Source organism: Haliotis cracherodii, unplaced genomic scaffold (genome assembly GCF_022045235.1).
Source record: "Haliotis cracherodii isolate W230 unplaced genomic scaffold, xgHalCrac1.p SCAF_12, whole genome shotgun sequence".
Taxonomy (NCBI): domain Eukaryota; kingdom Metazoa; phylum Mollusca; class Gastropoda; order Lepetellida; family Haliotidae; genus Haliotis; species Haliotis cracherodii.
In genome coordinates, this window is record NW_027266267.1 from 29763835 (window position 1) to 29787343 (window position 23509).

At 43.4% G+C, this 23509-nt stretch overlaps 1 protein-coding gene across 1 annotated transcript; it reads right to left on the bottom strand.

Annotated features, from left to right (window-relative positions):
- Positions 1-168: 168 nt before the first annotated feature.
- LOC139458338 (ectoine dioxygenase-like) lies at positions 169-20684 on the bottom strand. The gene is made up of 9 exons (XM_071239726.1): positions 20525-20684; positions 18857-18935; positions 18424-18505; positions 16242-16352; positions 13925-14016; positions 10262-10352; positions 8832-8961; positions 4668-4819; positions 169-3647 (listed from the first exon to the last, which is right to left on the bottom strand). The coding sequence occupies exons 1-9, from the start codon at positions 20682-20684 to the stop codon at positions 3546-3548; spliced, it is 999 nt and encodes a 332-aa protein (XP_071095827.1). The 3' UTR covers positions 169-3545.
- Positions 20685-23509: the final 2825 nt, after the last annotated feature.

Below are 23509 nucleotides of genomic sequence, written 5' to 3' on the forward strand. Positions count from 1 at the left end.
CCTAGGTTCGTATCAAGGATGTTTAAAAATATAAACATCCCACTTCTGACACCAGTTTGTAGTGGCCCGGACCCGAACTTCTGATAAACCTCGAAGTCTGGATGTAACGGAGAGTCAAAACACTTCTTTTCAATGAATAATTAGATTTTATTCATGTGGGTATAACAATGCCTTATATGGACAACACAATTCTTCCAAATAAGTAGATCCCTCTCAGCTTTAAGGTTTATTTGTAAGGACCAGTGTCAGGGCAAAATAATTATTGCCTGTAACTATAATGGTATTTTACTGCTATAAATATATAAAGATGATTTCTTCATCTGAATAACTTTACAGTTACTAAGAAAGCAATTTGTGTCTGTGTTCAAAAATGCAGTCTATTTATAGAAATGATTACATGAGGACAAGGGGAACTTTTGGGCTGAATTATCTGCCCTTTGATTGAAACTGACCTTTAGACTGCCAAAGTCAGAATGACCCAGAATGGATCTCATCGTATTTATAGGTGTGAGAAAATGGTCACATGTCTGTTATTGACCAGTCAAATTACGAGAAATTACGTCTCTTTACGTCCTTATTCCTTTGAGGGATCTACTTTCACAATGTAAAATCACTGAAATAAAGAGGAAGGCAAACCATCTCAGGAGGTAATTTGGTATAAAAATGAGTATTTATACCAATCAATGAATTCTGTCTAATTGATTCACTAATTGCCTTCCAATATCACAAGATAAACAATTACGTCCTGCTACGTCGAAGCTACGTCCTTGCTGCCTGCCGAGAGGACGTAATAACAACAAGTAACATCGACTGGGAATTATGATGGACAATTCAAAGAGGAAGATTACAAATGTCAGGAGGCAATTGGAATTTATCTGATGCATAAGACGTTTAATAACACAAATTGGCCACTGGTATGCTTTGACAGAAGCACTGGATGTCATATTTATGAGAAACATGTTCATAAACATGTGACGCTAAATACTGCGTATGAATACATCAGCGAAGATTACATAGTTCCTGATGTCAGAATTAACAGTAACTTTAATACACGTCTTGACATATCATCAAATACGATTCTGGGTTCCTCTGGACATAGTTCATTAGATTAAATAAACTTTATAATGCAAAATGCTAAGCATTAGCCAAATTCAGTTACTTCATCGCGACCTAGGCTAGCTGTCACAAAGTTAAAATGGCGGGCGTCGGCGAAACACGTAGCTCAGCCCTGGTCACAAATTCACACGATTATGGATAAATATCAAGCTGCCAAGTGATTGTGATCTGTTTGTTGAAGAACAAAAGTATGATTAATCTGTATCTGATGGTTAATTTGCGTAACTGTGTGCTTAGAACGATGAATTCTTCAAAAGTTACGGTCAATGCAAAACTCTTGAAACAAGTAAACAAGATCGTTTTGACAGGCACGTTGTTGACATCGATGCTTATGAGGTACTGGCACATCCTAAACAATATGCGTAACATGATGGCATGGACATATGATTATTTTTACGAGATAACAGTGTGCCATGAAGCTCTACAAAAGCATGCTATGATCCTCTGATAGATTTCTTACCAAAACGGGATTCAAAACATTGAATTACGTGAAAACAAGGTTGGCAAAAATATACTGATATATACCTGCAAAACTTATTACAGTTTACAGGATAATTATGATATACAACCATCAAAAATACAGCAGGGAAATATTTCGGAAATATTTCTAATTTTTACAAGCTGTCATAACTTTCATATTTTATAATAAAGACACATTAATATTTATATATTCTTCGTGATGGCCATCACAACCCTGTACCACCGACACCCAGCCGTACACAACTGGCACCCTGTACCACCCATACCCAGCCGTATACAACTGACACCCTGCACCACCCACACCCAGCCGTACACAACCCACACCCTGTACCACCCATACCCAGCCGTACACAACTGGCACCCTGTACCACCCACACCCAGCCGTATACAACTGGCACCCTGTACCACCCATACCCAGCCGTACACAACTGGCACCCTGTACCACCCATACCCAGCCGTACACAACTGGCACCCTGTACCACCCACACCCAGCCGTATACAACTGGCACCCTGTACCACCCATACCCAGCCGTACACAACTGGCACCCTGTACCACCCATACCCAGCCGTACACAACTGGCACCCTGTACCACCCATACCCAGCCGTATACAACTAACACCCTGTACCACCAAGCCGTATACAACTGGCACCCTGTACCACCAAGCCGTATACGACTGGCACCCTGTACCACCCATACCCAGCCGTATACAACTGGCACCCTGTACCACCCATACCCAGCCGTACACAACTAACACCCTGTACCACCAAGCCGAATACAACTGGCACCCTGTACCACCCACACCCAGCCGTACACAACTGGCACCCTGTACCACCCATACCCATCCTTATACAACTGGCACCCTGTACCACCAAGCCGTATACAACTGGCACCCTGTACCACCAAGCCGTATACAACTGGCACCCTGTACCACCCATACCCAGCCGTACACATACCCAAGTCACATCGGGCCATGGATATATGTACTGGGGTAACAACCTGGCACCTACATGTATACCCAAGTCACATCGTGCCATGCATATATGTACCGGGGTACACCTGTGTTCTGGAACATCTAGCTACCTATGGAAGAATAATATTCTTCTTTTAATACTATTTAAATATATGAATGAGATTATAAGAATTTAATTAAGTTATATCAAATTTTTATCAAATTTATTACTTCTAAATTCTATTTATCGTCATACACATGTTTTTATCGCCAAGTTGTGTTGCTCATATTTGCCACACTAAAACGCAATATAGGTAGAGTACTTGTTGCAGGACAAATAGTTGAAGTTTAGCAGGGCAAGGGATGAACCGTACCAGACTAATGCCCTCATTCTATATACTAACGGCATAAAGTATGGGAACTGATGAAATGATAGTGGATGTGCAATGACGATAAATGTCTGTAAAATGAGTTTCGGGCGTGTAGATCAATATCTGGTGTGTCCACCATGTTGGGAGATACATACACAACACCTTGATAGCATACTGTTGATTAACGCCTGGAGAGTTACCCAAGCTTGGACAAACCAGCTGCTGCAACTATCCACGCCACTGATACAATATCAGCCAGGCCCCAATCTCCCTTCATCATGACCAGACTGGAGATCCTCAGTGAGCCGTGACCTTCACGGAGGGCTCTCATGTCATAGATTTGAAAATAGTCGGAAGACCACATCGAGGACACAAGGTGGTTAATATTTATTTTAAATTAAATTACGGTGGCACTTTTTATAAGAATAAGACATGGAATACATATGATTTGACCGAAAATAAGAACATATGACAGAAACTTGCATTTCCAATGTAACACAGTGTAACGAAGATGTTAACACAAAGTTTGTCTTGGGTACGATATGAGTAACGGAGTGGATCATCCTGATCATGACCGGGTATCCAGCAGGATCACGTCACCCGGGTATCTATCTAGTCGCGTGACTTCTATTTCGCAGCCTTAATCAACGTATTGTCTTTGGGGTCCAGGAAGTCTTTCCCAGACATGTCTGTGACGTTAGTGCAGCTCCGGATGGCCGAGTCACACACCTGGACAACACACACGTGCAAGTATTAGTCTACTATAGTCCATTAACCATCATTTAGCACCCGGTGTTTCACAATTACTTTGCATTAAACACACGTACATGCGACGAAAGTTGGTTATTTAGAAATAAACGACAAATGGGAGTTGTTTATCGTACAATAGTGAGTGAGTGAGTATGGTTTAACGCCGCTTTTAGCAATATTCCAGCAATATCACGGCAGGGGGACACCAGAAATGGGCTTCACACATTGAACGGGAATCGAACCCGGGTCTTCGGCGTGACGAGCGAACGCTTTAACCACTAGGCTACCCGACCGCCCCTTATCGTACAATAAAACACTGCAGGGTGAATAAACCATGAGGGACGATTAGTTTATTTCTTACATGAGATATCAACATTTTGTACACCCTCTTTAAGTCCATTTTATGAACAGGGGTGTTACGTTTGGTATTTCCCGTATATTCCCATAGTTCTCACAAGGATTATCTGTACCTTTTCTCCCAACACCGATTGCCATATCTCACTCACTTTTGGATGTGATCGTTCGGCCATTGCGTTTATCTGCGTTGCTAAGTATATGGCTTCAAGTTGCGAGTGTATGTTCAAATCTCCAGAAATGACGTCATGATAGAACAATGGTTTATCGTGAAATAAACCACGCCTCGTTCACGAATTTTATTCAGGGGGTCATCATTATTTAAATAGGGGTAAATATATTTTAAACATGTACTTTTTACTAACATCCTGAAAGAGGATGTACGTTTGTTGATATCTCATATAAGAAATAAACAACGACCACGAGTCGTTTATTTCTCAAGTAATCACCAGTTCAGACTACAAGTCCAGGCGAGGGGAGTGTTTTGATCCGGAATCCCCACGTGACCGTTGGTGACACGGGTGGATGATTATGAACATTACACGTGTGAATGTGTGACCTGCTAGAACCAGGCACTGACTATGGATCGTGTCAGTGCTGGATGTATATGTAACCCAATCATACACTCAGCCGCTTGTTACTTACAATGTCCAGTTTTCCACACGAGGGGAAATGGTGTTTTTTGACCGACTTATTGGAGACTTTGTTGTAGCAGGAGATGAACACCCAGCGGCGTCTGTCACTCACGTTCGGGCTGCTGGTGTGCAGGACGTTGCAGTGGAAGAAGACAGCGTCTCCTACAAACACAAGTAGTGGGGGACGATGACAGTCCGTTGTGAGACTCAGCAAATAGTGGGGGAACAACGACTGTCCATGAGATTCTACAAATAGTGAGGAACAATGATAGTCCGTAATGAGACTCAACAAGTAGTGGGTAACAATGATTGTCCGTAGTGAGATTCTACAAATAGTAAGGAACAATGATAGTCCGTAGTGAGATTCTACAAATAGTGAGGAAAAATGATAGTCAATAGTGAGATTCTACAAGTAGTTGGGAACAATGACAGTCCATAGTGAGATTCTACAAGTAGTTGGGAACAATGACAGTCCATAGTGAGATTCTACAAGTATTGAGGAACAATGATAGTCCATAATAAGATTCTACAAATAGTGAGGAACAATGACAGTCCGTAGTGAGATTCTACAGGTAGTTGGGAACAATGCTAGTCCGTAGTGAGATTCTACAAATAGTGAGGAACAATGATAGTCCGTAGTGAGATTCTACAAATAGTGAGGAACAATGATAGTCCGTAGTGAGATTCTACAAATAGTGAGGAACAATGATAGTCCGTAGTGAGATTCTACAGGTAGTTGGGAACAATGATAGTCCATAGTGAGATTCTACAAATAGTGAGGAACAATGATAGTCCGTAGTGAGATTCTACAAATAGTGAGGAACAATGATAGTCCGTAGTGAGATTCTACAGGTAGTTGGGAACAATGCTAGTCCGTAGTGAGATTCTACAAGTAGTGGGGAACAATGATAGTCCGTAGTGAGATTCTACAAATAGTGAGGAACAATGCTAGTCCGTAGTGAGATTCTACAAATAGTGAGGAACAATGATAGTCCGTAGTGAGATTCTACAAATAGTGGGGAACAATGATAGTCCGTAGTGAGATTCTACAAGTAGTGGGGAACAATGCTAGTCCGTAGTGAGATTCTACAAGTAGTTGGGAACAATGATAGTCCGTAGTGAGATTCTACAAATAGTGAGGAACAATGACAGTCCATATTGAGATTCTACAAGTAGTGGGGAACAATGCTAGTCCGTAGTGAGATTCTACAAATAGTGGGGAACAATGACAGTCCGTAGTGAGATTCTACAAGTAGTTGGGAACAATGATAGTCCATAGCGAGATTCTACAAGTAGTGGGGAACAATGCTAGTCCGTAGTGAGATTCTACAAATAGTGAGGAACAATGATAGTCCGTAGTGAGATTCTACAAATAGTGGGGAACAATGACAGTCCGTAGTGAGATTCTACAAGTAGTTGGGAACAATGACAGTCCATAGTGAGATTCTACAGGTAGTTGGGAACAATGACAGTCCGTAGTGAGATTCTACAAGTAGTGGGGAACAATGATAGTCCGTAGTGAGATTCTACAAATAGTAAGGAACAATGATAGTCCGTAGTGAGATTCTACAAATAGTGAGGAACAATGCTAGTCCGTAGAGAGATTCTACAAATAGTGGGGAACAATGACAGTCCATAGTGAGATTCTACAAGTAGTTGGGAACAATGATAGTCCATAGTGAGATTCTACAAATAGTGAGGAACATTGATAGTCCGTAGTGAGATTCTACAAATAGTGAGGAACATTGATAGTCCGTAGTGAGATTCTACAAGTAGTTGGGAACAATGATAGTCCATAGTGAGATTCTACAAATAGTGAGGAACAATGATAGTCCGTAGTGAGATTCTACAAGTAGTGGAGAACAATGACAGTCCATAGTGAGATTCTACAAATAGTGATGAACAATGATAGTCCGTAGTGAGATTCTACAAGTAGTGGGGAACAATGACAGTCCATAGTGAGATTCTACAAGTAGTTGGGAACAATGATAGTCCATAGTGAGATTCTACAAATAGTGAGGAACATTGATAGTCCGTAGTGAGATTCTACAAGTAGTTGGGAACAATGACAGTCCGTAGTGAGATTCTACAAGTAGTGAGGAACAATGATAGTCCATAGTGAGATTCTACAAGTAGTTGGGAACAATGATAGTCCGTAGTGAGATTCTACAAATAGTGAGGAACAATGATAGTCCGTAGTGAGATTCTACAAGTAGTGGGGAACAATGACAGTCCATAGTGAGATTCTACAGGTAGTTGGGAACAATGCTAGTCCGTAGTGAGATTCTACAAATAGTGAGGAACAATGATAGTCCATAGCGAGATTCTACAAGTAGTTGGGAACAATGACAGTCCGTAGTGAGATTCTACAAGTAGTTGGGAACAATGATAGTCCGTAGTGAGATTCTACAGGTAGTTGGGAACAATGACAGTCCATAGTGAGATTCTACAAATAGTGAGGAACAATGATAGTCCGTAGTGAGATTCTACAAGTAGTTGGGAACAATGACAGTCCATAGTGAGATTCTACAGGTAGTTGGGAACAATGACAGTCCATAGTAAGATTCTACAGGTAGTTGGGAACAATGACAGTCCATAGTGAGATTCTACAGGTAGTTGGGAACAATGATAGTCCGTAGTGAGATTCTACAAATAGTGAGGAACAATGATAGTCCGTAGTGAGATTCTACAAGTAGTGGAGAACAATGACAGTCAATAGTGAGATTCTATAAGTAGTTGGGAACATTGATAGTCCATAGTGAGATTCTATAAGTAGTGGGGGAACAATGACAGTCCGTAGTGAGATTCTACAGGTAGTCCCAAACTCCATGAAGGTTCATATTTCAATGAACTCTCACAAACCGAAAGTCAATTCTTTTTATGCGTATATATCCCGTTTGTACCTCGTTTGGTGTATACAGTTTCACTCTTTACGCGTGACATCATGTTTGCACTGACAGCCATACGACATGGCTGATGGCGGAAAAAGTAGTTCCCGAAAACGAGAGATGGCATGAGCGTATGTATGACATGAGCGTACGTATGACATGAGCGTATTTATGACATGAGCGTATGTATGACATGAGCTTATGTATGACATGAGCTTATGTATGACATGAGCGTATGTATGACATGAGTGTATGTATGACATGAGCTTATGTATGACATGAGCGAATGTATGACATGAGCGTTTGTATGACATGAGCGTTTGTATGACATGAGCTTATGTATGACATGAGCCTATGTATGACATGAGTGTATGTGTGACATGAGCGTATGTGTGACATGAGCGTATGTATGACATGAGCGTATGTATGACATGAGCTTATGTATGACATGAGCGAATGTATGACATGAGCGTATGTGTGATATGAGCGTTTGTATGACATGAGCGTTTGTATGACATGAGCGTATGTATGACATGAGCGTATGTGTGACATGAGCGTATGTGTGACATGAGCGTATGTATGACATGAGAGTATGTGTGACATGAGCGTATGTGTGACATGAGCGTATGTATGACATGAGCGTTTGTGTGACATGAGCGTATGTGTGATATGAGCGTATGTGTGACATGAGCGTATGTGTGACATGAGCGTATATGTGATATGAGCGTATGTGTGACATGAGCGTATTTGTGACATGAGCGTGTGTGTGATATGAGCGTATGTGTGACATGAGCGTATGTGTGACATGAGCGTATGTGTGACATGAGCGTATGTGTGACATGAGCGTGTGTGTGATATGAGCGTATGTATGACTTAATTGTATGTATGACATGAGCGTATGTGTGACATGAGCGTATGTGTGATATGAGCGTATACATGTGTGATATGAGCTTCTTTATGACATGACAGGATGTATGACATTACCGTATGCATGATATGACCGTATGCATGACATGACCACATGTATGATATGACCGCATGTATGACATGACCGTATGTTTGACATGGCCGTATGTATGCTGAAATTATTCAGCAGTAACATCTTGTGTAGTCTGGTTACAACCAGTGATTTACTTATATCAGTTGAGAACTTTCTGTGTAGAACTGCTTCAGTAAGTCAGTCAGTGAGAGTACACCCTGATACCGTTACTTAAAGTAACCAACGACTCCCCGGTGCATACTTCACAGCACTACTATTTCAGGTGACGTCACGTGACATGGCTCACCTGGCTGCATCTCGACGTATTTCAGTGGGAGTGCGTCTTTGATTAACTCCACCCTTGCCTCGTCCGCGCCCGTCTGGCCTCCGACTAACCCGTGATCGATGCGGCCACACTGGTGGGAGCCCTCCAGAATCTGTAACAAACACCCAGTGTGCCATGGACTGTCGTGAAGGGAGCGACAACAACTTCACGTGCAGTCATTGTGCTGCTTCAAACCTTCAGATGTCAGCCGGGTTACTAGGCCTGCTGATTGTAACACCACGGAGACTCGACCTAGCGTCAGTGTCATCAGCGAAACCACCAACCTACAAGTCTAACATGTTTGATTACGCCACAGTCAGCTATGTTCTGTCTATATCACGGCGATTTGTTTAACGTCATATAAGTAATAAACCAGTCACCAAGTCACATTGCCTGATGCAGTTCTGGTCTATGTCGTGGTACACCAGGAAATACACCCTGCTGAGTCGCCTGTTCCAGACATGTGATTGAGACCGGAAAAGGGTGCAGCATGTGTGGGCATTTAAACATTGCACTGTCGGCTCTTACGTACAAGAATAGTAGGATACTGCCACCTACCTCCACCCACCCAGCTCCAAACAGTCCCACCTACCTGCAGACTGTCCCACCTATCTCCAAACAGTCCCACCTACCTGCAGACTGTCCCACCTATCTCCAAACAGTCCCACCTACCTGCAGACTGTCCCACCTATCTCCAAACAGTCCCACCTACCTGCAGACTGTCCCACCTATCTCCAAACAGTCCCACCTACCTGCAGACTGTCCCACCTATCTCCAAACAGTCCCACCTACCTGCAGACTGTCCCACCTATCTCCAAACAGTCCCACCTACCTGCAGACAGTCCCACCTACCTGCAGACAGTTCCACATGTCTGCAGACAGTCCCACCTACCTGCAGACAGTCCCACCTACCTGCAGACAGTTCCACATATCTGCAGACAGTCCCACCTACCTGCAGACAGTTCCACATATCTGCAGACAGTCCCACCTACCCCGAGACTGTCCCACCTACCTGCAGACAGTCCCACATACCTGCAGGCAGTTCCACATATCTGCAGACAGTCCCACCTACCTGCAGACAGTCCCACCTACCCCCAGACAGTCCCACCTACCCCCAGACAGTCCCACCTACCTGCAGACAGTCCCACCTACCTGCAGACAGTTCCACATATCTGCAGACAGTCCCACCTACCTGCAGACAGTCCCACCTACCCCCAGACAGTCCCACCTACCTGCAGACAGTCCCACATACCTGCAGACAGTCCCACCTACCTGCAGACAGTTCCACATATCTGCAGACAGTCCCACCTACCTGCAGACAGTCCCACCTACCCCCAGACAGTCCCACCTACCTGCAGACAGTCCCACATACCTGCAGACAGTCCCACATACCTGCAGACAGTCCCACCTACCTGCAGACAGCCATTCTCCTGTACACTGGCGTCCAGGGCGATGAAGACACTGATCATGTCAGGGAACAGGATCCCGTTCTGGTACCAGTACCTGGGATCATCAGACAGTAGGGTCTAAACTAGTGTGTGAATGGATGGAGAGGTATGTTTAAATTTCCTTCGTGGATAATCTCATTCCTTCGTGTTCCCTCAGTGAACATTGCAGTATTGCTTCGGGTATAAACCATGCAGATCTACAAACACATCTATCGTGCGATGTTGAGATAATTATTGTTCTTTGGGAAAATCAAAGCGATAAGAGAGAGCAAAACATGTCGGATGTGTACGTATGACTTTTGTGCAAGTCCCTTTAGACCCATCTTCCCGAGGCAAGAGTCAAGTTTCCACCCTTGCCGAATAGGCTGGAATTCCTGGGCTCGATCGTAGCGCAACCAGGTCCCTTCTAAGCCTCTCCTATGGACCAGTCAGATCCCACCTTTCGTATCACTTGCATTTGTTTCAAACGAAATAGCGCCCAGTCAAGACGATCTGATCGATAATCAATATCTATATTGCGATAATACGGGTCTTACATCGCGAAGTGCATCAAATCACGCGAGTACTTTGATTAAAAACATGCAAAGATCACGAAAATATCTGTTGACAACGAAATGGCGGTGCATATGCTTTGCAAATCCTGCAATCGACCGAAATCTGCACCACAGTTTACGAACCGGATATCAATTTCGGCGCGCTATTTTGATTGGACTATGCATAGACTCGTTAGTCCAGCCAAAATGTAACTCCATAATACCAACCTAGTTCGGCAAGGGTTGCAACTGGACTTTTATAGTCAGTTAACTCTCTTGCCTCGGGAAGATGCTTTAGACCATAGAGCACTGATGACTATACACATTGATAACTATACTAGCATACATCTGCGTCAAGACCCGTGAGATCCGGAGTAGAATAGGTCTTCAGCAACCCATACTTGTCGTAAAAGACGAATATGCTTGTCGTAAGAGGCGACCAACAGGATCGGGTGGTCAGGCTCTCTGACTTGGTTGATGCCTGTCATCGATCCCAATTGCGTGGATCGATGCTCACGTTTTCAATCACTGGATTGTCTGGTCCAGACTCGATTACTTACAGAGTTCGGCGTTAAACAACAAACCAACAACAACAACAACAAAACGTCAAAGTCGAGGTTCCTCTTGTATCGCCCAGCATAGTGACTATGAACGCCAAAGCGTGAGCATTAACAGTGCACCTTTATCCTTTTGTTTTTGTAAATCGAGAAATCACTTTCCTAAAATTGATGGCTAGATTCACTCCAGATGTCGTGTAAAGCCACCCTGACACTTGCACGATTTTCGTTCCCGCAATGGCTCGCACTTCGGCGTGCCAATGATTAAAGTATTCGGGAACGAGCGTGAGGAGTGTGTAAAGGGTGCGGGGTGCGGGCCATGTCGTAGAGAGAATTTTGAAATGTCCAAAAATTTGGCACGCATCAATTGTCGTGCCATGTGCTTGCCACTTTCGTGAACCATGCGTGAACACTGCACGAACTCGGTGCGAACACTGCCGACGGTGCGTGTCGATGCGTGCCATGGGAATGCACTTCACGCTCTGACACGCCATGCCACGCATTAGTCACGAACTGTCCACGTTGTGGTCGCGCCTGTTCGCGCCACGTTCACGCATTCGAGCATGTCGCGGAGTGATCGTGCGGTCTTTAGGGTGGTGTCACCAGTTGTTCACGTAATCATGGAACGCCCAGCTCACGCATAGGTCGGGCACGTCACGAACCATTCGCGCAATGCACGAACTGCTCACGAAGTGTTTCCGCATTGTTCGTGGGTAGTTCCCGACCAATGAGCGACGACGGCGCTCGGGTCAGTGCGTATGTAAGTGGGTCCTGGTCATTCTGCAACTTGCCAGCAAACGGACAACATGCCTTACACGGTAAAAGTCCGTAGAAGAAGGGGAAGACCAATGCAGAAAAGACAGGAAGAAGAAAGGCCAGAGACAGAGTAAGAGACAGAGATTGCAGACAGGGTGAGGGATCTTCCTCCTCCTTCCTCCTGCTCAAGTGTGGATGTTGTTCCACAGACACAACTTGAAGTTAATACAGAGACTTAAATAGAACTGTCAAGTGAAGAAGAGCCCTCAATAAAACAGATGAAGAGAATCAGAGTGTCCAAGGAAGAAATTCCTGAGTATAAGTGGACAGATGAGGGTACCATGAAATTAGGAGAATATGTAAAAGACTACCCACAGTTGTGTGACAAGAGATAGAAGGACTGGCTCAATGGGGTACCACCCTCTGCCCGAACAACAACATTCAAGAACTTATACAAAGCATCTGCAACAGCTATGAGTACAATGCTGTGGGAGTCCTTGTAATTATAATAGAGGGAGCCTGCTTTGGGTGGCTTCTGGAGCTGAACATCTCAGCAACCTCCTCCCACTCTTCTTCAGTTTTGGGGCAGATGAGCACTTCGTCCTTGTAGACCTCAATGATGGCTTTGCACACCTCTGGTAAGAACTTGCAGATTGTACTTGCTTCAACTCTGAAGCTGTACTGTAGACTTGGATAGGAATTTCCAGTGACTAGGAAGCGGAGGGTGGCAGCCAGCTTGAGTCCAACTTCAAGCGGTTCTCTCATGAATGTGGTCTGTTTCTTAAGGTGAGGGGCTAACTTCTCCACAATCTCCACAGGTCACATGTACTTCTCAGATAATTCCTGTTGCCTCTGGGATCTTCCTTATGGAGTTCTGTCAGTAGCTGATCATAATGTCCGAACCCATGTCTTCTAGCCAACCATTCCCTCACCCACACTGTCCTTCCTTTCCTTATTCTAGTTAGGGTTGTCTCTTCTTCTTTCTCATGCTCTTCCTCTTGCTCTTGCTGCCTTTTCTCCTGCTCTTCAAGAAGTAATAGTCCTGCAGCTGCCAGATATAGACACCTTCTCTGTTCTGCAATAACAGTGTTTCTGGTATTCAGCATGTTGTATCGTCCACAGCGAGTCGAGGAATGAAACGTCTCTTCTATTTGGAGTTTATATACATACGCCAACAGCGGGATTTGAAGCGTGCCGCCAAGCGAGACAAAGCGTGACCAAAATTGCCACGACGACTTTAGGCATGCGCGAAGTCGTCAGGGCAATGCGTTGTGAAGCGGGAAAACAGCGGGAACTATGTGTGTCGTGTGTGACACTGCGGGACATTGCGGTACGGTAGTCGTTAACAATGCGCGAACAATACTTAATCTATACGTAAACAAGTCGTGCCATTGCGTGTCAATGCGTGCCAATGCGGCCCAATTTTGGCCGTGCATTACGTAGACATTTGCGTAACTTATGCGTGTACAGTGCGGTCTCAAGCCAAAAAGTTATCCACAAATTGTGAAATTGGATAAGTTGAAAAATATTACATTTTGGACGAGGATGAACTTGCAAGGACATCCTGATTAAACACACACTCATTTATCACCATCCTATACGTGGGTCGCCGCAGTGCACGCATCACAGCGTCAAAGAAAGACTTCATTATCACAGATCTCCCATTCTTTTAAACAATTGATCTGATTTCTTTTTGTAATTATCATCATATTCACCTTGCAAAATACGGACTAACATATATGTAGATGGCATATATCATTTAACACCATTGTCAGAATTACCCATAGTCCTGGTGCCAGACAAACTGTCCTCCAGTCCTCGCGTCCTTCATGTTAATCTTTGAGTGGTAGTGAAACACCTCGCCTCCCAGCAACTGGCAACACAAAACAAGTCCAAACGGGCGAGAATGTCCCTTACAGTATTCCATACCTAACTGATTAATAATCGCATGTTTGTCAAACGTAAGCACGGGACAGACATTTTTCCACCAGCTGTCTAAGAATGGCATGGAGACATTTTTTTAATATTTTTTTTTGCTTTCACATGATTGTTTGTTTGTTTGTTTAAAGTCGCACTCAGCAATATTCCAGCTATATGACGTCGGTCTGTAAATAATCGACTCTGGACCAGACAATCCAGTGATTAACATCATGAGCGTCGATCTACGCAATTGGGATACGATGACATGTACGAGGGGATATAAAAAAGGTTTGAGCCTCACACAGTATTCCTGGTCGAATGGTACAATGCGCTACACCTGATGTACATGAATGTCTTAGCTACTGATGCTATGTAGAAACATATTGCTGGCTGCAATTATTTTGTCACAACACTTCGTGGAAGAGACCTACCCCTACTGAATTGGCAAAATGGACAAATCTGAGTACAGAGCGGTGATAAAGTTCCTTGTCCTAGAGGGTCAATCTGCCAAACAGGTGGGAGAGCGATTGACTGCAGTTTATGGAGAGTCCTCCCCATCGTCTGCAACTATCAAACGGTGGGTGAAGGAATTTCAGCGTGGCAGAGGGAGCTTAGAAGATGATGCCCGGTCCGGACGGCCATCAACCAGTACCAGCCCTGAAAACATTGACACTGTACACAAACTAGTGATGGAAAACACGCCGTATTACTCTCCTTGAGTTAGAAGAAACAACAGGCCTATCATATGGATCCATACATAATATAATTTCATGGCAAACTTCACATGTCCAAAGTGTGCAAGATGGGTCCCGAGAATGCTTACAGATGACATGAAGCTATCAAGGGTCACCATCAGTGGAGCCTTGCTAACTCGGTACAACGCCAACCCAGATGATTTTCATTTTAGGATTGTAACCAGTAATGAAACCTGGGTTTATCATTATGATCCGGAGAGCAAACATGAGTCGATGGAATGGAAACACGCCACTTCTCCAAAGAAAAAGAAGTTCAAAGCCACCAGATCCACCAAGAAGGTTATGATGACCATCTTCTGGGACAGCAAAGGAGTGATTCACATCGACTACCTGCCCTAGTGCACCACAATGAATGGGGAGTATTACGTCAAGTTATTGAAGCAGGTGCACCAATCCATCAAGGTGAAACGCCATGGAAAAATCCGTCGTGGGATTCTGCTTCACCAGGACAACGCACCAGTCCATACGAGCCGTGTTGCAATGACAGCTGTGCAAGAATGTGGCTACGAACTCCTCCCCTATTCTCCAGACCTAGCCCCCAGTGACTTCCACCTCTTTCCCAGGCTGAAAAAAGTCCTCCGGGGCCGGAGATTTGAAGATGACGATGAGCTAACTGCTGCTGTGGGGGGTTGGTTAGGGGACCAGAATCTTGACTTCTACCGATCGGGCATCAGTGACTGGCAAACTAGGTGGAACAAGTGTGTGGAGTTGGGAGGGGACTATGTTGAAAAATAAAGTAGTAACAATCCAATTCTTTTTCTGTGTGAAGCTCAAACCTTTTAATATCCCCTCGTATCAACTAAGTCAGCAAGGTAAGTAAGGATAAGATATATGGATGAACAACTTCCTTATTGCAATCAGGAGCGACGTTTCGGTGTAGGTTATCACTTGCTTAATAACGGTGTTAGAGCCAACACCGAAACGTCGCTCCTAATTGTAATAAAGAAGTTGTTCATCCATATATCATATCCTTACTTACTTAGACTCCAACTTCTAAATGCCTCTTACGGAAGCAAGTCAGCGAGTCTGACCACCCGATGCCGTGAGTCGCCTCTTACGACAAGCATAATCACCTCTTACGGCAAGCATAGTCACCTCTAACGACAAGCATAGTCACCTCTTACGGCAAGCATAGTCGCCTCTTACGGCAAGCATAGTCACCTCTTACGGCAAGCATAGTCACCTCTTACGACAAGCATAGTCACCTCTTACGGCAAGCATAGTCACCTCTTACGGCAAGCATAGTCGCTTCTAACGGCAAGCATAGTCACCTCTTACGGCAAGCATAGTCACCTCTTACGGCAAGCATAGTCACCAATTCTAACCTGGATACTCACGGGTGTGTTTTCACGTGTGTTGTGTGTAGTCATAAATATCTAGGTAAACAAGAGAAGTACATGAAATCAGAATAATATCGATATACCTTTTCACAAGTCCTCACAACCCTTTCACTGCGCGTGACAAGACCTGTGACGTCATCACCTGGTTGTTTCCAACATGCCACGCGACTCTTCCTTCCGGTGTTGTCATCTGTCTGAAATTTGTATCGAGATTTGAATATGACATGAAATAAAGCCTCGGCACAGCAACCATATTGGCAATATATTTTATAGTTTTAATAAATTAACAGGCTATCCAGTAAAAGCCATCTCTTTTTCTACAAAAGTGAGTGAGTGAGTTGGGTTTAACGCCGCTTTTAACAGTATTTCAGTTATATCACGGCGTGTCAGCTTAATGTGGGAGGAAAGCCCGAAGTGATGCAGGTCTCAGACGTTTACCACTTCGGTGAAACCAACGAGCACGGGTATGGTGCTGACAAACTTTTCTACTATAGTCTGACTGTGGTTCATATACTTCTTAAATTGTCCATAAGGCACACATCGCTAAAATAACATAGTTTCCAGTAAAATAATTTTAAACTTTAGCTTCTCATGACGTTTTAAACAAATATTCGGTATTTTTTCATTTTTAGAGCAATATATGCAGCACACATACATGCTGTGACAGTTGACACGCAGCTTGTAATCTGTGAGTGTTGTGTTGTAGCATAGTCTTGGGCTCAGTGAAACTTTGTTATTTGTGAGTGTTGTGTTTTAGCATAGTCTGGGACTCAGTGAAACTTTGTAATCTGTGAGTGTTGTGTTGTAGCATAGACTGGGGCTCAGTGAAACTTTGTGATTTGTGAGTGTTGTGTTGTAGCATAGTCTGGGGCTCAGTGAAACTTTGTGATCTGTGAGTGTTGTGTTGTAGCATAGTCTGGGGCTCAGTGAAACTTTGTTATCTGTGAGTGAGTGAGTGAGTGAGTGAGTGAGTTGGGTTTAACGCCGCTTTTTAACACTATTCCAGTTATATCACGGCGTGTCAGCTTGATGTGGGAGGAAAGCCCGAAGTGATGCAGGTCTCAGACGTTTACCACTTTGGTGAAATCCACGAGCACTGTTATCTGTGAGTGTTGTGTTGTAGCATAGTCTGGGGCTCAGTGAAACTTTGTTATCTGTAAGTGTTGCGGCATAGTCTGGGGCGGTGTCAAAGTTTGTTATCTGTGAGTGAGTGAGTGAGTTGGTTTTAACGCCGCTTTTAACACTATTCCAGTTATATCACGGCGTGTCAGCTTAATGTGGGAGGAAAGCCCGAAGTGATGCAGGTCTCAGACGTTTACCACTTTGGTGAAATCCACGAGCACTGTTATCTGTGAGTGTTGTGTTGCGGCATAGTCTGGGGCTGTGTGAAACTTTGTTATCTGTGAGTGTTGTGTTGCAGCATAGTCTGGGGCTGTGTGAAACTTTGTTATCTGTGAGTGTTTTGTTGTAGCATAGTCCGGGGCTCAGTGAAACTTTGTTATCTGTGAGTGTTGTGTTGCGGCATAGTCTGGGGCTGTGTGAAACTTTGTTATCTGTGAGTGTTGTGTTGCGGCATAGTCTGGGGCTGTGTGAAACTTTGTTATCTGTGAGTGTTGTGTTGTGGCATAGTCTGGGGCTGTGTGAAACTTTGTTATCTGTGAGTGTTGTGTTGCGGCATAGTCTGGGGCTGTGTGAAACTTTGTTATCTGTGAGTGTTGTGTTGTGGCATAGTCTGGGGCTGTGTGAAACTTTGTTATCTGTGAGTGTTGTGTTGCGGCATAGTCTGGGGCTGTGTGAAACTTTGTTATCTGTGAGTGTTGTGTTGCGGCATAGTCTGGGGCTGTGTGAAACTTTGTTATCTGTGAGTGTTGTGTTGCGGCATAGTCTGGGGCTGTGTGAAACTTTGTTATCTGTGAGTGTTGTGTTGCGGCATAGTCTGGGGCTGTGTGACACTTTGTTATCTGTGAGTGTTGTGTTGCGGCATAGTCTGGGGCTGTGTGACACTTTGTTATCTGTGAGTGTTGTGTTGTGGCATAGTCTGGGGCTGTGTGAAACTTTGTTATCTGTGAGTGTTGTGTTGCCGCATAGTCTGGGGCTGTGTGAAACTTTGTTATCTGTGAGTGTTGTGTTGCGGCATAGTCTGGGGCTGTGTGAAACTTTGTTATCTGTGAGTGTTTTGTTGTAGCATAGTCCGGGGCTCAGTGAAACTTTGTTATCTGTGAGTGTTGTTTTTGGATTTAGAAGATAATGTTGACAGCTCCTCACAGAATACGCATTAGCCTGGATATATTCACTCTCCTCGAAGGCGCGTGTCACTTTCTTCAGTTCATCGGGCTCGAGAAGACCACTGAAACAAACATCCAAAGTTCACACGAACTCTGACAACAATGACAACAATGTCGAAATTAACTCAGACCACACAAATTAATTCTTTTAAAAAAATTTGTGCAGTGATTTACTAATAACACAATTACGATACACTTTATGCATTTCATACTTTACAAAGCAGTGACAACTAAAGCATCTGCTATCTGCTAATGGTGAGAGGAATTTAACACTCAACTTGAGAATATTCATTCGCTGTGTTTCAGTTTGGGGAAATAATACATTACTGTAATGACATTCAGAGCCAAGTTCAGGTTGATGGTACTACACAAGACAGCTACTACTGCCAAGATGATACTACAGTAGACAGTACCGAATAATAACATATCCCTTCTCATCAAATCCTCTTTTCATCTCGTCAGTAGCCTCGAAGGGCGATGTGTAGTTAAACTCTGAAAATACAATACCATACAATACAAAACAATACAATACAATACAACACAATAATCATTCCCGGTGATAATTCCTTGAAGATGCTACAGAAGACAGTACCGAATACTGCATTGATGATGCTACAGAAGACAGTACCGAATACTGCATTGATGATGCTACAGAAGACAGTACCGAATACTGCCTTGATGATGCTACAGAAGACAGTACCGAATACTGCCTTGACGATGCTACCGAAGACAGTACCGAATACTGCCTTGATGATGCTACAGAAGACAGTACCGAATACTCCCTTGATGATGCTACAGAAGACAGTACCGAATACTCCCTTGATGATGCTACAGAAGACAGTACCGAATACTGCCTTGATGATGCTACAGAAGACAGTACCGAATACTGCCTTGATGATGCTACAGAAGACAGTACCGAATACTCCCTTGATGATGCTACAGAAGACAGTACCGAATACTGCCTTGATGATGCTACAGAAGACAGTACCGAATACTGCCTTGATGATGCTACAGAAGACAGTACCGAATACTCCCTTGATGATGCTACAGAAGACAGTACCGAATACTGCCTTGATGATGCTACAGAAGACAGTACCGAATACTGCCTTGATGATGCTACAGAAGACAGTACCGAATACTCCCTTGATGATGCTACAGAAGACAGTACCGAATACTGCCTTGATGATGCTACAGAAGACAGTACCGAATACTCCCTTGATGATGCTACAGAAGACAGTACCGAATACTGCCTTGATGATGCTACAGAAGACAGTACCGAATACTCCCTTGATGATGCTACAGAAGACAGTACCGAATACTGCCTTGATGATGCTACAGAAGACAGTACCGAATACTGCCTTGATGATGCAACAGAAGACAGTACCGAATACTGCCTTGATGATGCTACAGAAGACAGTACCGAATACTGCCTTGATGATGCTACAGAAGACAGTACCGAATACTGCCTTGATGATGCTACAGAAGACAGTACCGAATACTGCCTTGATGATGCTACAGAAGACAGTACCGAATACTGCCTTGATGATGCTACAGCAGACAGTACCGAATACTACATTGATGGTGCTACAGCAGACAATACAATACAATACAACACAACACTAACAATATTCGTACAGAGTCCTCAAGCGGTCCTGCCAATGAACCGACCGGAAAAACGTAGCATGATCAAGCTGACACACATTCACCAATGTGTGAACTGAACAGTTTTGGGGAGAGACAGAGGCCTCAACACAAGTGATTATAACAGGAATGACTGTACACAAACGGATACAATATATCTTGGAACCAATTCATTGTTATGTAAAAGGTTCTGCTCTTCCTATGATAAATAATTCGATTCATTTACTTAAAGAGAACATCGTGGGCTGATTCAGCGATATCCTAGACATTATGTTCTTTGCTGTACTCAACACCTGCATGTGGATATGTGGACGACAACAGGGTTTGCCACTGTATCACCTCGGCTAGAGGATCAGTATTAATTCACTCCACGTCGCCTCGAGGGTATCAACTACTATGTCATGGTGTCAACAATGTATAAATGAAATGAATGCACCTACCAGTGAGAGCCATGGCGCCGCGTCTCGTCTGGTCGTGACTGGCGTAATCAGCACGGCAGATGTGTTCCGTCGGCATAAAGGTCAGTGTGCAAGTGGATGTCACACACGAGTTGTCAATATTACCATTTATTCTTAGCGCACACTTATTTAATGTAAACATTACATGGCGTACAGTTACAAATCCCGTTTAGTGAACCTAGCCAGCTCGATGTGGAGTCCTGCTGTTGGAGCAGGTCGCCGGCTGAATGCATACTTCCAATACAACCCGCATCTCTAGTATGTATTGATCCACTTACGAGTGAATACATGTTGTGCCTCCCGGCCCTGCTGCAGGTAGGTTGTTCTACATACTGCTCTGACGCGTAGTCTTTGTTTCGTCAGGACTTGTAGAAAGGTTTTGGTTTGCCATTGCAAATCATCATCTGTTTTATGCTCATTACTTATATAGTAGTCCCGGCAAAATACGGTTTGACTTGGAACTAATTGCAACAGAGTTTATTTCGCCACAATGCACTTCTACATGGTTCCCAAAACAACTTATCATAAGTTCAAATCAATCCCAGATTTGGAAATATGTCTAATTTGCATAATCAAATATTGCCACCAATTATCAATATATCTTCCATGTTTCTGATGAGGTTCAATATATTGATGAAAAAGGCATGTGTTGTATTACGAAATAGCCATATTATGTTTCAAAAAAGATATTCACAACTACTGTGAAAGATATCCGCAACTGACAAATCTACATCAAATCAAGATGGCCGCCTATTTCAAAAAGGCCGACAATTTCAAGATGGCCGACAAGTTTCCTAATTATGAGTTTGGACTGTAGAATCAAGAAGAAGCACCTGCCAGAAATACGGTCTCATTTAAGTGTTGTGTGCGGCCATGGTACAGGCTTTCGAGGTATAATGACCCTGCAAGGTCCAGCTACAGCATTCACCTTGACGAATTTTTCCACTGCTCATCGCGTAATAATGTTCATGAATCACACAATCATGTAACTGAATAAGCAGTGGGTCAAACCTTTTCAGAATAATATTCAAATATTGGTATTTCGTGGTTATACTGGATTTCCGCAAATGAAATACAAGGGAGATAACTCTTCGACTTCTTGTGAAATAAACTGGTTTGGGCTAATCCTAGTTTTCACCGCCATTTTGTCTAAAACGCCCAATGAAATGTACAGGCGGATAATTCGAAATTGGCTATCTCTGGCCATGACGTTATATATATTAGTATCTTAGTAACCAGCTGGACAAATTGTGTCAGCTCTTCAAGTGAGTTTGTGTTTACACTGCCTTCACCACTGTTCTCTGTCTACAGTGTGGCCGGCCTCACATACAGGTGGGCAGTGGTGCAGTGAGACAGGTAGCCTGTTCGACAAACACACAACCATGTCTTTCCAGACACATTCCAGCTATATGACGACGGTCTGTAAAAGATTCTTGTCTGGACCAGACAAACCAGCGATTAACATAATGAACATCGATACACACAATTGGGACACGATGATATGCATCAATTAGGTCACCTAGCCTGATCACCCGATCACGTTAGTCGCCTTCTACGGTGGCGTGAGTCACCGCAATGGTAAAGCGCTGGATTAACACTCAGTTCATTTCTCAATTCCATATTTCAAAGGCATGATCCAAAATTCGTTGGTTAACCACAGGTAAAGAATCAGGACATAATTCTTGCTCACTTCATATTTCCCTTAAACCTGTGTCAGACAAACTATTCTCGACCTGATACGTCCAATTCTTAATACCACGGGTCTCTACCTCATAATAGCATCCTCTTAAAATACAATTTTAAGTCACAAGCAGTTTACTGCAGTATTATTAATAATAAATTGTATCTTATGTGATAACGGGAAGCGACCAAGTTCTGTGTACGCCATAGAATAACTAATAGATTTATTTACTCCTAATTACCTTACACAGAAATGTAAATGTAATGGTTCAACATTGTCTCCACTATGGGCACCCCAGACAGAAGCATAGCACAGAATACTGCCAACATAAGTCAAATACTGACAGCAGATAGAGAGACCTGATATTGTTGTATAGAGAGAACAGAGCTTTCCTACCCTGATCCGGCAATTGTATTTCAGCTTTAGTAAACTTATTATCATATTGCCGGCCAATTCCTAAATTTGTAAAACTATCAACACAACTATCTAGCCACATACCAGTCAGTTTATCTATTTAATAAAATTAACGTTATAATATTACTGTTCCAGTGGATTGATTTTACCCTCCTTTCTAAAACAACTTTTAGTACTGATCCCCACTTATTGGAATACGTGTATAGTAGAGTCAACTGTTCCTGTAGCCCATTAGCACATTTACAGTCCATCACAAGGTCATCAGCGTGCAACAACAGTAAAATACTAAGAGACGTACACTCATAAGGATTGCAATTATCTTCCAAACAAACGTCATTTAAAAATCAATGACATGTAGAGAAAACGATATTGAGACAACACTTTCCCCCTGCATTTAGTCATGTATTTTTGAAATATTGGCATTTATATCATATTTAAATACATAGAATAAATAACTGTCGTTCAAATAGTGAGTGAGTGAGTGAGTGAATGAGTGGCAATATTCCAGCAACATCACGGCGGGGGACACCAGAAATGGGTTTCACGAACCCGGGTACTTCGGCGTGACGAGTGTATTAGGCTACCTCACCGCCCCGTTAAGAGACATTCCAAAGTGACATAGCTGTAGGTACAATTTTTTAAGAGATTTTGTACAAGTGTATATTTATCCTACCAAAAACACTCCTTCACCCTCATAATTGATCACTAAAAGGGACGGTCGGGTAGCCTAGTGGTTATAAAGCGTTCGCTCTTCACGCCGAAGACCCGGATTCGATTCCCGACATGGGTACAATGTGTGAAGCCCATTTCTAGTGTCCCCCGCCGTGATATTGCTGGAATATTGCTAAAAGCGGCGTAAAACCATACTCACT

Bases quoted from the DNA above. Each gene is read 5' to 3' on its own strand.
- LOC139458338 (XM_071239726.1), bottom strand. From the start codon at position 20,684: ATGTTTACATTAAATAAGTGTGCGCTAAGAATAAATGGTAATATTGAC. The intron at 14,017-16,241 runs GTATATCGATAT...TTGTGTTGCCAG, and splicing joins TTGTGAGGACTTGTGAAAAG to TTGCTGGGAGGCGAGGTGTT. The intron at 8,962-10,261 runs GTAGGTGGGACT...TGTTTGTTACAG, and splicing joins AGGAGAATGGCTGTCTGCAG to ATTCTGGAGGGCTCCCACCA.